This window comes from Triturus cristatus, chromosome 5_2, assembly GCF_964204655.1.
Source record: "Triturus cristatus chromosome 5_2, aTriCri1.1, whole genome shotgun sequence".
NCBI lineage: Eukaryota > Metazoa > Chordata > Amphibia > Caudata > Salamandridae > Triturus > Triturus cristatus.
Genome location: NC_140588.1, coordinates 476688693 through 476705789, shown reverse-complemented (window position 1 = coordinate 476705789; position 17097 = coordinate 476688693). Strand labels below are relative to the sequence as shown.

General features: G+C 47.9%; 1 protein-coding gene across 1 annotated transcript in view; it reads left to right on the top strand.

Moving 5' to 3' along the window:
* Window positions 1-17097, top strand: part of NME8 (NME/NM23 family member 8) — a 1023835-nt gene that overhangs the window by 354953 nt on the left and 651785 nt on the right. Inside the window, exon 7 of the mRNA XM_085606381.1 lies at window positions 13442-13511. Coding sequence (XP_085462507.1) covers window positions 13442-13511 — 70 coding nt within the window. The remainder of the gene's footprint in view (window positions 1-13441; window positions 13512-17097) is intronic.

Here is a 17097-nt window from a genome sequence, read left to right as displayed (position 1 = left end):
TAACCACGCCTGGGGTCCCCCGGGCTATTTACTGACTCACACACACGCCGGCCGGCAACACGCCGGGCTGGCCCATTATCTCACATCTGAGAGGGTTAACCTGGGACCACCCTTCTTCAGTGTAACATTGTGGGGCCGCCCACTGTGGCAACATTACAGGCACTGTCTGGGCGTGCAAAATCATTCACTACGGCCGCACACATCTCCAAGTCCTCATCAGCTCTGTTGGCGCGTTTACACCGCCTCAGGTGTACCTCCTCAGCCGCTGGCCATTCCACCACCTCCACTCCCCAATGCTCCACACTGGGGCCCAGGGTGCTCATCTCTGCAATCGTCTTCCGCCTTTTTGAGAGAAGCAGCTGTAAGAAGTTGAACACCATTTTCTGACCTCGTAGGCAGCAAATATCACCCAACAGACATACCGCGATGTAACATCTACAGTCTTCCGCACCACAGGCCACAATTAGCCAAAAAGATGGAGGAAAGTGGGCACTGGAGCCCAACATCTGAGACAGTCCACCGGCCTACTGGGATCTATTCTATGCAGCAGGAGCACATAAGTATGATGCAAACAATTGAAGTGAATGAGTTTGAATTGAGCATTACTTGAGACAGTGAGACTGATTTCACCAGCGCACATGCTCTAGTCCACTGAACATCGCTGAGTACAGGTGGGATCTCGATCCCACTCTGCCCGAGCAGGGAATGGTATAGGCGGCCGATCTGCTGTTATAGCCCTATAGAAGGTGGAGACCAGATGCTCTCCACCCCCACCCAATTCCAACAGACCCCGAAAGGTAAAAGAAGACTCAGGAGCCTTCAGGAAAGTGGGCCAAATATCCTTAGTAATGTCAGCAATACTAGCATATTGCAAAAACTATCCAAGCCATAATTGAAATGTCTCCAAAGCTGCTTCAAAAGTGTAATCCGTGAACAATGTAGTGATCTACTGATCACTGGTCTAGTTGTTTTGTCACCAGCCACTTCCCGACGGCTGGCTCACACCCCACCCCACACCCATCCAGCATAGGTGTAACTGGACATGTGACCCTGACAATAAAAGGGGCTGGGTGACATGCCCTGGGCCAGTTCTACCACCTAAGTACTGTGTCTGTGTGTCATCATTATGCGTGCATGAGGGCCTATGGCTGTGCACCATTACATTGGCGAAGAGCGGGACTTAATCGCGTGTGCAGCTGCCTTGTCGGTGGTTGAAGGGGGAGAATGCTGCCCGTGTCAAGAGCACCCCCTGCAACAGGCGAAAGAAGCACCCAAGCGCCCGCGGGCGTGTGAAGAGTCAGGCGGGGAAGGGGCGGGGGCACACCCCGCATCTAAAGAGCTTGTTGCCCGTCCATCTGTCATGATGTAAAGCCCTATGATGGCATAAGAGAAATTCAAGTGAGGTCGGACTGCTGAGACACCAGCCGCCTCCGCAGACTGCCACGTGGTGGAGCGAAGCCTGATCAGACATTGGGTGGAAGGTGTGCCCTGAGTGCGGAAAGTCAGGGGCAGCGAAGAGAGCCAGTTGAGGGAAGGATGGAGAGCAGAGCGGCTGCCCACTTTGCCATCTCTGTAAAAAAGAACACTGACCCATAACCGTGTCCCACAGTTTCTGTTAGCAGCTACTGCCCCCCACCCTGCGCAGCGTGTGAACTGAGAGAGGCGGCTGCGGTGGGGTGAAGTAGAGAGGAGACAGTGGCCGATCGGAACGGCACTAGAAAGTGCTCGCAAGGGGGGAAAAGGTAACCATCTGAAGCACGTGTGGCAGCTGAAGAATGGAACAAGCCCCATCGGAGTGAGCAAACATGGGGTGGAGTGCCGCGTGTGCGGCTGGAAAGGGAATGCGGCCCCCGGGGGAAGGAGAGTCAGCGGACTAGTCTTCCCCCGGGGATTTCGCGCAAGGGAAAGGACAGGGGAGGAAGGGGTGGGATAAGGGGTGGAGTTAGGGGTAGAGGTTAAAGGGGCTGGGAGAGGAAGTCCTTCCTCTTCCTTCCCCAGCGCCTCAGGGTGGATCAGCGAGTTAGCATTGGCCACCCGCCCACCCTACAGTTGTGGGTCTTGATCTCGGGTTATTGAGATCTTTCAGCGTGCCAGTTTAGGACGGGTTGGGAGAGTGTGGAGCGAATTGGGGAGGGGGGAGGAGTCCATGACGGGCATACTCACCCTTCCGGGGAGGGGGATACTGGTGAAGGTGGGGGTGCGTCAGATCAGTGTACGACGAATGGAGATGATGGAGAAGTTTGGAAGTGAAGTGAGGAAGCGAATGGGATAAGTGAGGAGGTGCTGTGTGAAGTGGGGATGTAGTAATTGGAGTCTGTGAGAGTATGGAAAGGGAGAAGTTAGGTTGTTGGGGATTGTTGGGGTTTGGTGTTATGTTTTGGCTATGATTGTCCAACCCTGTCCTAATAAAATGGCCTTTTACGCTAACTTACTTGGCCTGGACTGATTATTACGCGAAGAGAGCAGGGGGCCGCTGTGCAGCGAAAGCAGTGAAGCGAGGCCATCGGGGCACAATGTAAATGAGCGCAAAGACATTGAGACTGCTGGAGCTTTGGTGTTTCACCCTTCCCGCCCCACACAGACTGAACTTGTGAAAGTAACCGGGAGAGGAGAGGAGGTGCTGCTGGCTAACGAGAGAGCCTCCGGCAGTGTGTGTGTTGGGAGCAGACTTCGGCATCAGTGCCCCACCAACAGGAAGAACGCGCACGTGGCCAACTGGCACAAAGAGACTAGGCCACGCCAGCATGCTGAGAGGTCCCAGCGTGACCCAGGGAAACGAGAGACTGCGGGAAAGAGACAGGATCGGCCGCGAAATTGAGGTGGCAGTAAAGCGAAGCCCGCAGCATTTTTAAAGCTGCCGAGGCCGATCTGGGCACTGCAGCTTCAATCTTAGCCCAGGCAACCTCCAATGGAAAGGGCCAAAGAGCACGAGGACTGCAGGGCGTGTAAATGACTGTAGCTTAGAGGAGCCCAGGTCGAAAGTGCACATATATATATATTTTTTTAAATCAAACAAAGCACATAAAAAAAAGTAAAGCACCTACCTTGGTCGGAGTGCCTGGGCCGTGTGAGTGAGGGGACGAGGGGTATCCCGGGAGCAGCCGAGGTCATGAGAACATTCTGGTGCCAGAGTCCCTAAAAGAGAAGAGTGGAGAAAGCGGGAGGCAGCGGTCTCAGGAAAACAGCCTGGGCCCACAAATCAGATAAAGCAGCACCGCCATCTAGTGGTCATCTCGCAGCACCAGCTACAGAAAGGAAACAGCAACATGTCGCTATCACATAGGGAAGACTGCCCTGGCATAAAAAATAATGAAAAAGGATGGTGCACAGAAAAACAGCTTGCATGCCAATTGAAGTAAAGGTAACTGGGTATCAGTAGGAGATGAAGGGGCAGCCCTTACTGCAGTGTTTTTCCCGTTTTAGATGAAGCTCCCACAGGGCACAGGGCACAGTGCAAAGGAAACTGCGCCAGCAGAAGGACAGATGCAGCAACCCAAAGTTGATGGGGGGAAGTGCGTACAAAGAGACTACAGCGAGAAAGTGAATGGGAATTGACTGAAGTGTCAGATGCTCCCCCAAATAATTTGTCATGCAATGTGAGAAGGAAGGAAGGAAATCCCATTCAGCAAGTGATATGAGAAGGGAACCCCAAGAGGAAAGGCAGCGAGAGCTGGTGAGGAGAATGCAGGTACACCTAGTGGCCAAATGTGTTTGCTCCCAGCAGTGAGGATAGCCCTGGGACAATATGATGCTGAACTGCCGTGTGCAGAGGGGAAGCAAAGAATGAACTGTGTTGCCCAGAGGGAGAAGCTCAAACTAAGCAAGATGGAGAAAGATGCATCCAGTGAAGTAAGGATGGCACCACAAGAGAAGTGACCGAGTGCACAAGCCGCCTGAAGCGTGTGAACCATCAGGTGGAGAACTAAAAGCAGTGATTGAAGAAGAAGTCTGAGAAGCAGTGACCAGAGCAGAGGTCGGTGAAGCGGCGACCTGAGAACAGGTCGGAGTGATGATGACCAAAGAAGAGGTCAGAGTGACTGTGACCAACAAAGAGGTCAGAGAAGAAAACTTGGAATAAAGGAATGAAGACCGAGAATAAGGAGTGTCAAGAAGATGGTAGGGAATACAGGTCGAGTCATCGTAGGAAAAGAATGCAATGTCCTAGGGGTGGAACAAGACCAGGGAGACCCGTGTGGAGTGCACGTCACACGGAGGTTCCTGGTCAGTGAAGAAGGGCAAGAAGAAGGGACTAGACCGCGTCGCGAAAAAAAGAACAAGAAGGAGGAATTTAAGTGGCATGATGCCACCGCGAAGAAATGCAGAAGAAATCTTAACAAGAAGAAAGAAGACAAGAGGAGTGTGTGAGCTGCCACCGGAAGGCAAAGGTGACAAGTGCAAGAGCATCTGAGCACATGAAGCACAGGGCCGGGAGAACATTGGTGTTACTGGGAGAAAATGCCTATCCACTAGTCCTCAGATCACCTGGTGATGGCAGAGGCGAGCAGGCTGGACCATTAGTGACATCCACCTTAGGGGTAGCACGGGAGACTGGACGGTGAGACTGCTCGGACGTCCTGAAGAAGAGCATCCGACTACTCCACACCAGACCGTGGCGACCCAGGGGCAAAGGCCTCATGGATGCCAGTGAGAGCGGGTCCCGCCACGAGAGAGGAGTTTACAGCCACTGTTCAGTAGGTCCCAGGATGACAAAGATCTTGTGGAGCCAACAACTACCTTTCAGGTGGAGCTAAGGACAAGAAGGTGGGACTTGTAGCACTTCCTCCACACATCCCGATGGTTGCGTTGGAGCGACAAGGGGAAGTGCACCCAGTTCAGTGAAAGCCTAGTGAAGAGGGCCTCCGGGACATCCCGTGAGAGGGGAACACCTGCAAGAGAGGCTTTCTAGTGAGAGGGATGTCTTGCAACTACGCCACCATTTCTTAGAGACACGCAAGGCTGCCCGTGTGGGACCGCCACGACAACCAGGAATGATTGGTGGAAAGTCCCATCTATCCGGTCCACCAGCACTCTACCTGCTCCATCACAACAAGTGCTATGCCGAGAAAGACAGTGATGTCAACTTCCCTGCACAGTCGAAAGAAGACCAGACTCGCAGGCTACCAATGAACTGTGACAAATAGAACTGGTAGTCCCAGCTGCTGTTGTACAATCGACTTTGTTGTAAGCAGCCAAAGAGACTCAGTGGAAGTTTCTGTTCTCTTGTTTTATGTTTAGTATATTCTCTCCCACAGGTTGGACTTTTTTGTTTCCAGTTTGGATAAAGTTTGGGAGGGATGTAGTGATCTGCTGATCACTGGAGGGATGTAGTGATCTGCTGATCACTGGTCTAGTATTTCAGTCACCAGCCACTCACCGAGGGCTAGCTCACACCCCACCCCACACCCATCCAGCACAGGTGTCACTGGACATGTGAACCTACCAATAAAAGGGGCTAGGTGCATGTGTCCTTGGCCAGTTCTGCTACCTAAGTACCATGTATTTGTGGCATCATTATGCATGCATGAGGGCCTAGGGCCCTGCACAATTAAAAACAAGTGCCTGAGCATTTCAGAGCCAACTGTCCTCCACACCAAAGTATCAACAGAAGCCAAGAGAATCTGAAAAGTCGGTAGACCTTAATAAAGCAAACTCCCTAGCAAACTGAGTCCTCCTCAGTATCACCCAAACCACCCAGTCCCAAATGGAGGCTGTGTGCCAATTAAGAAATGGGACTGATGCATTATCCTGACACCCAGACATCAGCAGCTGAGGGAGGGAGGGAGGGAGGATCCCTCTCAAGGCATCCACCAACAGCGAGGTCTCCCAGCTACCCCCCTCAAGAAGCCAGTGAGCAGCATTTGGACCTGCGAGGCAAAATAATACTGCTTGAGGTTGGGGACAGCTAGCCCACCCTCGTCTTTTGGGTGAAACAAGAATTTCTCTGTGTGACTCTGTGACAGACCCCTGCGCATATCAAAGAAAATAACAGGGAGTACAGTCGTCGAAATACCTCTCGGAGAAGCACATTGAAAGAATGCTGCATGAAAAGCAAACATCTCGATAAATATACCATTTTTGTTCCTGTGACCCAGCCCATAAACAAGAGAGGGAGTTCATTCCAAAGTCCCAAGTAGGACAGCAGGCTCTCTGTAACCTTCCCAATATTACTCCAACCCGAGGTATGGAACGTTATCCACCTCCCTCCCTAGGAGTATAGATGGAAGAGACGCCGAATCCTGAGCTAACAGTGAACCCAAGGGAAACACCAATGACCTCTTGTGGTTAATTTGGAGCCCTGACAGGTCTCCGAAGGCAATCAGGTGTACCTGCAGAATAGGGAGCACAAAGATAAATGTGTCATTAGCATATAGCTAGACCAGATCTGACTCATATTCCCCATTCCAACATGGACTGTCTGATCTGCACAGCCAGGGATTCTAGCACTATAGCAAACAGCAAGGGGGAAAAGGGAATCACAGGGCATACCCATACCCACCTCCCATGATGCTGAACGCAGTCTGCTCATATGAACTCTGGTGATGGAGCATGCATACAGGACTCATACCCAAGTGCGAAAACGAGGCACAAACCTCATCACCATGACGACATGCAAGAGAAAGCTTCAATCAACTGTGTTGAAGGCTTTTACATTATCAACATAGACCACCACTAGTTCCTTTTCCCTGCCCTCCACCTCGTGAAGCACGTGCATCAGGTGCTGTTGGTTTTGGGCAGTACTGCTCCCTGGAATGAAACCCCATTGATCATCATGAATCAAACGCATGATGACCGGGACCAGGCACAAAGCAAGTGTTTACAGAGAATTTTAGCAAGGGGCGGCTCCTCCACTAGGGCGGAGGAGCGTCGCCCCACTGCTTTCTCGCAGTGAGTGAAGCAGAAACATAAAATGGTAATAACTTCCAGTTATTACCATTTCATGTCAGATTGCGGGTGGGTGGGGATGCTCTACGAGCAGGGCAGGGGAGGAGCAGTGTGTCTGCCCACTCCCGAGTGCGCAAAGACTGTTTGATAGGCCCCCTGAGGCCGCCCAAACCAGTCATGCGCACTCTGCCCTTCTCCATGCAGGCTGCAATGCAGCCTTCATGGAGAACATGGCCTCCCAATTAGCCCCTGGCAGGGCGGCTTCCTGACCAGTCACAATGCTGCTTGCAGCATTGTGATTGGCTTAGGGGAGGGAGCCCGTCTGCTTGCTTCTGCTTCCTGTTCCTGCCAGAGTTGGATTTCAGACTCTCCACCTTATACTCCATCTTGTTCAAATCTGCCCACATTAATTTTACCTCTATGGACACTACCACTATCTGGCCTTCGAGCACTGTATCACCTTCAGGATCTCTGACATTCCGAGGAGTGCTCCGGTGATTGAGAACACCCCTGTTGAGCCATTCTGTTGGAAAATTGGCAAAGGGTGTGGTATAGTGAGTGATTGTGTTCTCCTGCAGCTGTCGTTGAGGCCTGACCTTGCCCATGATGCAGAGTATAGTGATGACAAGGAAAAAGCGCTGGCCAGCGGTAACCCAGATGCGTAATGCACCACCAGCAGCTTCCCCAGGCTAGAGGACCTGACAACAGGAGGAGCAATGAAGGTTGTCCCCCAAGAAGTGTTAGCAGAGGGAGTCCAAGGCAGTGGGTAAGGGGACCACAGGAGGCCATTGGAAATCCAGTTACTCTTGTGCAGAAGAGTGAAGCGCCGTCGGGGCCCCCAGCAAGGTAAGGACACGAGAAAATCACAAAGCAAGGGTGCACAATCCCCCCTAGCAGGGCAGGTCCCTCAATTGAGGAGTCCATCCACCAAAGAGGTCGAAGTATAAAGCAGGCAGGTTACCTGGGGCACAATTAGGAGCACTCTCCTGTACCTCCCTAGCTCACTCACCACAGTCAGCAGATGCTGCAGCTAATTTGGGCACTGCTGGGGCCCAGGCGGTCTGGTTATAACAGGAAGGGCCCTGCAACCACGGCCCCCCGCAGGCAGCACTGCACTGCACCAGCGTTTCCACAGTGTCTCTGGGTAAGTGACTGTGCTCCCAGCCTAAAAGCCAAGGCAGTGCACCACGGCTGTTACCTGCAGGCCGCCCCTCCCAGGACTCAATCACTCCGTAGTATCACTGTGGCCGTCAACGGACCAGTTGAGCGTTGAGAGAGCGGAAGCACCCCAGTCCCTAATGCCAAAGATGCACTCTGAGGCCTCCTCGAGGCAAGCGCCGCCCATACTTCCACACCACTTTGTTGTATTCTATGTTCAATAATAAACTTCTTAACATTCATCTCCTGTCAGCTGGATGTGTATGTGATGTCATCAACTGATGTCACAGGTGGAATGTGATGTGTATGTCTTAGCAGACTGGCTGAAGATGAAGGTGGTTGGCAGGTCAAGAGCTGTGTAGTTTTTACCAAATAAATCTACTCTAACTCAACTGTTCCTGAGTCAATTACTACAGATTTTTGGCGACGATCTTACTACACAGCTGAACCCACCATTTGCCTTTCAATTAAAGCAAGAATTTAAAATTATATTCTTCGTTTTCTTCAAAATCTCAAGCAAAGGTTTCCAAGTTTAATCAAGTATCAAGCTACCCGGTCTGGATTTAGAAGTTTCTTCATTCAAGAACTTTGGTGTGGATTTCGTCTTCTTTAAATCAATTTCAAGGAGCTGCTGTGTTCTGCTACACTCGCTTCTATTTAAAGACTTGGATCTTCCGCTAGCTGAAAAGGTGACTTTTTAAATCAATTTCAAGGTGCTGCTGTGTTCTACTACACTCGCTTCTATTTAAGACTTGGATCTTCCGCTAGCTGAAAAGGTGACTCGTTTTACTCAAAAAGCTTCTGCTCTGGTGTCCTGTTTCAAGAGACTTCGTTGGAGATCCTACCCGTGAGTCTAGTTTGCCTTGTATGTTAGTCTTATGGACATATCTCCGTGATTTAGCAGTTTTGGGATTCTCGTTTTAACTTGTGCTGATGTTATAAAGTTTATTGACAATCCTGGAGTGAGAACGTATTCTTGTATTCAGCAATTACCTGTTCGCTGTCCGCGCAGTCCGCGCGCCGATGTTTGGATTTAAAACTGGGCAGCGCGTCTTCTCGAGGCTCCCCATTCCTTTTCTCCGATCTCTAGCACCCGCGCATGCGCACGCGCATGAATGCGCATGTGCATCAAGAAGCGTCTCTGTCTGGAGCATGAGCAGTGTTTCTATTGTCACAGCAGCTACGTCATCCGCATTTCTCGTCAATAATTCCAAAGGAGTTCCTGCTCAACGAGTGTTCTGTTTCCGTGGAAACCATTCTTGTCCGACTTCGTGTGTCAAGTTCTACCAAGCAGGAAGAGTTTTGCCAACCACGTATCTTTTCCTTTGCCAACCAACAGATTTTGGTTGCCAGCAACAATACTGTACTTTGGGGAATATCGATTTTGGTCTAGGAAGTGCCATTTTTCTATCAAAGGTTGATTTACGAAGAGGTTTATCAACCAGAGGCTTATCAACCATTTTTTTTTCCTACTAACATTTTAGGTTCAAAGGAGAATATTGCTGTCTTCAAATTCAAAGGATGGTGCTTTTGTTGTGTTAAATATATAAACAATTTTTTGTTTGTACTAGAGATATTCCTGTGGAGCATTTTACAACCTTGTCTTTCATCCTATTCACGATTCAATGCTTTTTGGTTTTTCTTTTGTGGCTTCAGGATTAATTCTACGGGCCATTTTAAATTTTGATTTCAAAGGGTTATATAATACCGTAATTGTTCCACACTTCTATTTCGTGTTGTTTCTATCTATTTCTAGTCATGTCAACTATGCAGTCAATTAATGCACCTCCTGCATTTTTAGAAAGTCCAGGGGATCCTCCTGTTAAGTGGGATGTTTGGTTTGACGCTTTCGAAACCTATTTGGGTGCGATTGGGGCACTTAGATACCGTCCAGAAAGAAAAAAATATCTCCTATTACATTCTCTTGGGTTCGAGGGTAGGTCAATATTTAAGCATCTACCTGATTTGGCAGATAAACGGGGTAGAAATAGATGAGTATCAAATAACTGTATCAAAACTTAAGATTCGTTTCGACAAACAACCCAGTTTGATTGTACTTAGGCACAAATTTTTCAAGAGAAAGCAAGCGGAAAATGAGGATGTTGATGCTTACATCTCTGTTCTTAGGAAGTTAGCTGCAGTGTGTGTATTTGAGAATTTTTCCTGAACAACTCATTCGTGATCAATTTGTGTGCCATGGCAAAGATAAACAGATTAGACAAAAATTACTGTCAATGGACAATCCTACATTTGATGAAACTATAAAGGTGGCGAAGAGTATTGAGACTTCTCAAGTTTCGTTAAAGGAACTTGAAGACAAACCTCCTGATACTATTAACTTTGTGGGGGGGGTGAAGAAAGACAAGAGCAAATTTAGTAAAAGTTTCAATAAGAAATCTTCAAATAGCAAACCTAATGTACTTATACCAAGCAATGTCTGTTTGCGTTGTGGTTATGCGTCACATGCCAAAGGGGGAAATTGTCCAGCTGTCAATTCAGTTTGTAACTTTTGTAAGAAAGTGGGACATTTTGCGACTGTGTGTCTAAAGAAAAAATTTCAAAAGAAACCTGTAGCTTGTGTGGTAGAATCTGCTGATGAATCTGAAGGAGAAGTTGTGTCTGTTGTTCATCAGGCAGTTTCTGGTGAGGAAACATCTATTCCCCTCACTGGTGATCCCTCGTGTTGTGTCGATCCAGTAGTGGAAATAGTTGTAGGAGATTAGAAAATCAATCTTCTTGTGGATTCTGGTGCCAGAATCACCATGATAACTCAGAAGCTATTTCATGAGACCTGGGGTAGTAGGGAATTGTTTCCCCCTGATCGTTCTCCAGTTTCTTATGAAGGACGGAAAATCGAATTGTTAGGCTTTATGGAAGATTTTTTAAGTTTCGAGGGAAGGAAGATCAGAGGAAAAAACTATGTAGCGGTCAAGGGTTTGAACATCTTAGGGTGGTTTCACCAGGGTCTTTTTGGCATGATTCTGAGACCAGGAACAAAAGAACAGGTCATGTTAGTCACCTGTGAAGAGGAATGCTCTAAGTGGAAAAATGATTTCCCTTCTGTGTTCTGTAACGATCTGGGTAAAATTACTGGATTCAAACACAAAATAATTGTAAAAGATGGAGCCATTCCGATTAAACACAAGCTCAGAGGTGTTCCGTTTAGTATACGAGAAGATCTTAACAAAGAACTTAAATCTTTATGTGATAAAGGAATCATTGAGTCCTCTCTCTGGTTGTCACCTTTGGTGGTTGCCAGGAAAAGGGATGGACAGCTGCGTGTGTGTGTGGACCTCAGGTCTCTCAACAAAGAGATCTGGGTTGACTCCCATCCTTTGCCTAGAATATCAGATTTGTTCACATCCATCAAAGGGGCTGCTGTATTCTCGAAATTAGACTTGGCTAGCGCTTATCATCAAATAGAGTTGCACCCTGATTCTTGTGCTTTAACTGCTTTTGTGTCTCCTCTGGGTACGTTTCAGTATCGAAGGATGCCATTTGGTCTGGCCTCCGCGGCGTCAGTCTTCCAGAGGGTTATGCAAAATATGTTAAAAGATGTCGAAGGAGTCATTGTTTTCCAGGACGATGTTCTTATTTATGCCAAGGACAATGAATCACATGATGTCATTGTCAGACGGGTCCTTGAAATATTCAAGGAGCGTGGTGTGGTACTGAAGTCTGAGAAGTGTAAATTTTCTTGTAGGGAAATAGAATATCTGGGACATATGTTATCTCATGAGGGTGTTAAGCCCAGACAAGGTTTGATTGATGCAATTTTGGAAGCGCCTGTGCCGAAGGACAAGACTGGAGTTAAGTCTTTATTAGGTCTTCTAGAGTATTATTCGAGATTTATTCCGAATTACGCGTCTATAGTCAGACCTATTAGCAGTCTACTTATGGGTTCGAGAAAGTTTCTCTGGTGCACAGGATGTGAGTCAATTACTACACACTTCCCTTCTACATGTCAGAACAGTAAATACAGAAGGCGCGCCAGGACCGCGGGCAAGGCTCACGGGCCAATCCTGGGCCCAGTAGGCGTTAGGCCCAGGCGCCGAGCCGCAGTCTAGCAGTGAAGACCTTCAAGCAACGGGCTCCTGCAAAGCAGCAAGACTGGGCTCGGGGAGCCCCTACGCCACTCACACATGAGTCGCAGCCAGCTGATCCCGGCATTGGACTCCTGATCACCCAGCAGCAGCACGGGCCGCTGCAGCCACTGGCGGGCCACACATCGGGGGATCGGCCCCGATATCTCAGGGGGACTCCCATGGGCCCATGCAGGAGTACAGAGGGGCCCACAAGAACACAGGGCCCCTCAGATAGTAGGATGCCGCAGGATTAGTGAAGTATTATGTGGTCGGGATATGGAGTTCCCTAAAGGAGCGTCCGTGCATTGGCCATCTCGCTTGGCCGCACTTCTTTGAAAGTTTTTATGCAGGAATATCATAACTGTTGCAGGTCCAGCATTGTTGAGACCTTCTGTGTCCGAAGAGGGTGTTCTTCTGGAAAGTGACTGAATGTTCCCATTCTGAAACAGTTTGGAAAATCTCCGGGCCTTATTCATGAAGGCCTTGCGCCGCCGGTACCTCACTTTTTCCCATTTTAAAAGTGAGGCACCAGTGGCGCAAGGTCTTCATAAATAAGGCCCTTATTGTTTCCAATGAGCAATTTATAACCCATACTCTCTGCTGGAGGATATAAGTAACTATCCCTCTGAAGCTGTTCTCGACATGACTCGATGGCCTTCAATCAGGGAATTCCCTACTGTAGTGGCAGAGCCAGGGTCAAATAGCTCACATTTTATTGTCCATTTTCCTTTCATCTTTTTGATGAAGTGTTTTGCTGGTCCTTTTGAATTTCGTTGTTTCTCACTTTGATGTTGAAGAATTAAAAAAAATCCTCACCTCTTTTCTCGGCTGTTTGATGTCATAAGTTGTGATGGTTTTAAGATTTTACTGATTGACTCAAGGATTCTTTGCATACTGCAGTACCATTTCGAAAGAGTATGCCAGGTGTTTTGCTGTTGGTTTAAGTACAGAAGGCAGAAGAGCATTGGAGGGCACCGCTTGGAGCTGGCCAAAACAGATTCAGTTCAATTTATGTGACTGGCTCATGCCCGGCGCATCAGAATAGTCAATGTGTTACTGTTTTCCATGGTAAGCCTAACTTTAACGTGTGAATCTACCGATGGAAATATTGCTTGTGGTACCCACTAGCATGAAGTGTTTCGAGAGGATGACATTTGCAGACACCTAGTCCTAACTTGCAGAGAAAATACATGATTAGAAAATGCTAGTTTAAATGTGAATCATATAAATTTTTATTTAATATAAGAACAATTGTATTGAGGACAAATGTTGATAGTCAACTATTTTGCAATAATTCCGTTATTACTTTATTGTAGGTTCTGGAATTTAAATTTTCTGAAATAACAAAAAAAGAGAGTGAAACTGTTTTAGAAGATGAGCCCTCACGTAAGTGTCTTACTTTCTGTAGAACGTTTTATTAATAACTATCAACATGTTTGATTGTAAGGTATATATTTCATGACGTAACTTTCCATAAAATTGCAATGTATAACCATCTTTCCCCCATCTGAAATCGTCTACAAAATGCTTATTTTTCCGGTTGTTAGTAAATGTAAACATCTGCAGTAAGAAACAAAATGTGATAAAGCCAATAAGTCTCGCTTATTTATTTAAACCAAATTTGTTTCTTTATTGATGGATACAGTTATGTGTTTTCTTATGTGTAAATGTGTTGTTGAACTGGTTGAACAGGTACACATTTGATTAGTCATTGGGTAGGTGTGTAGGTTGTCTGCCAGAAGATTACATAGATCCATAGATGAGTGAGTGGTAACTGAGAGGGTCAGATGGATGAGTGGTTAAACTTATGGATGGCTAAATAGGTTATCGGATGGCTCAGTGGGCCAATGAAGAACATATTGGGTTTTTGGGTGGATGAATGGGTGATAAATGACAGAGGTTGTTGGATGAATGGGAGAGTGGAGTCAGTTTTCTAATGAGTGAGTGGGTTGTCAAATGATAGACTGACTTGTTTGGTTGGGTGAGTGGGTGATTGATGAATTATTGAATAGTTCAATGAATAGGAGAGCAGATTCTCAGTGGGTTGTTAAATGAGTGGGTGGGTGAATGTGTGAATACATCGGGCCTCATTTATGAAAAGTGACACATCGCTGGGTGAAAGCATCATGTTGCAAGGAGTTACAGATATACCAGTATTTCTGACCACCAATGCCACAACCAATAGCAACACCACCAATACCACCACCACTGTCAATACCACCACAAACCACCACCAATACCAGCGCCACCTATACAACTACCACAATACCACCACCACCAATACCAATACCACCATAATACCATCACTAATACCACCACCACAAATACCATCACCAATACCACCGCCACCAATCCTACTACCACCAGCAATACCACCACCACCACCACAAATACCACTACCACCAAAACCACTACCAACAATACCACCAACAATACCACCACCACCAATACCACCAATACCACCACCACCACCAATACCACCACAAATTCCACCACCACCAGTACCAACACCACCACCACCAGCACCACTGCCACTACCACTACCAATACCACCACAAACCACCACCCATACACCACCAAAAATACCACTACCACCAATACCAACACCAATACCATCACCACCAATACCACCACCACAAACACTATCACCAATACCAATACCACCTCCAATACCACCACCAACACCACCGCCAATACCAATACTGCCACAAATACCACCACCACTAATTCCACTACCAATACCACCACCACCAATACCACCATCATCAATACCACCACCATGAACACCACCACCAATACCAACACCACCACCGATACCACCACCACCATGAATGCTTGGCCTGGGCGGAAAATGACGCTATGCTCACGGAGTGTGCGTAGCTTGTGCAACTACGCACTACACGAATTGCACTTAGCACAGTGCAAAAACAGCAGCGTAGCGTAGCGGGCATTTTTTGCTCGCTCGCGGTCCTCAACGTCAAGTTGGCGACCGCGAGCAAGCAAAATCAACATCCTAGCGAGACTTTTTCCTCATTCGCGATCGGCAACATCTAATTGCCGATCATGAGCATGGAAAGTAAACCTCCCGGCGAGATTCTCAACGAGGGGAAGTTATGTTTCTCATTGCGAGTGGTCGCGTATGCTCGCGTCCGCGCGCGATGAGAAACTACCAGTCCGCATTGAGAAAGCTGCCGCTCGAGTACAAATCCACTCAAGCGGCAGAAAACAACTGCTTGCCCTGTGCATGATGCCGTTCACAATGATTGCACAGTGCGGACAAGCATCCAGCACTGTGCAATCATTGCGAACAGCATTTCCCTACTGTGCTACGTAGTTCGCGTAGCTACGTGTATCATGCGAAGTGCACTTCGCGAAGCTACGCGTAGCGCGACTAGGCGAACTACGCCCAGGGTTATGAATACCACCACCTCCACCACCACCAATACCACCACCAATGTGACCACCTCCACCAATACAAACACCACCAATATCACCACCACAAATACCACCACCAATACCACCACCAATATCACCACCACCACTACCCATAACACTGCCAATATCACCAATCCCACCACCACCAATACCACCATGAATACCAATACCACCAATAACACCAATGCCACCTCCACCACTAATACTACCACCATCACCAAAACCACAACCACCAATACACCACCAATACCACCACCACCAATATCACCACCATCAACACCTCCAATACCACTAACACCACCACCAATGCCACCACCAATACCACCATCACCAATATCACCACCACCACCAATACCACCACCACCATCAATACTACCACCTGCACCACCCCAATACCACCACCAATACCATCCCCAATACCACCACCACCAATACCACCACCATCATTACCATCACCAATACCACCACCACCACCAATACTACCACCAATACCACCACCAGCAATACCACCACTACTACCAATACCACTACCAACAATACCACCACCATAACCACCAATATCACCACCACAACCAATACCAACACCACCAATACCACCACCACCAATACCACCACCACAATACCACTAACACCATTACTTCTACCAACAATACCACCACCGATACCATCACCAATACCACCACAACTGATACCACCACCACTACCAATACCACCACCACCAATACCATGACCACCAATACCACCACTACCACCAATACCACCACCACCATCAATACCACCACAATACCACTACAGATACCACCACCACCACCAATACCACCAACACCAGTACCACCACCACCAATACCACCAACACCAATACCACCAACACCACCACCAATACCACCACCACCAATACCACCATCACAAATAACACCAATAGCACCATCATCAATACCACCACCTCAACCACCACAAATACCACCACCAAAACCGCTACTACCACCACCACCACCAATACCACCAATACCAATACAAACAACACCAATACCACCGACACCAACACCACCACCTCTACCACCACCAATACCACCACAACCAATACCACAACCACCACCACCAATCCCACTACCACCAATATCACCACCAATACCACCACCAATACCACCACCACCACCAATACCGCCACCTCCAACACCACCAATACCACCACCAACAATACTGTTATATTCCATATAGGTACTGTATATATGCGCAGGTAACATCGCAACCTTTCACCTATATTCTTCCCTACATTACATACATAACAGTTCTTAGGCACTGACCTTTTACCTAGATACAACACTGCATTCAGAACGTGGGTTTTTCCCTAGTTCGCATCTCATACAATATGCATGAGGTTTCTTGGAAGCACAGCAGGACTACCATCTCCTGTAAAATATCTCTGTATACATTTCAAGAACGACATCATCCTTTAGGCTGACACAGTAACACAGCAAGGTAGGACCCATGGGGAGACCTATGGGCATATATACATCATGTCTTGCTTAGAGAGACA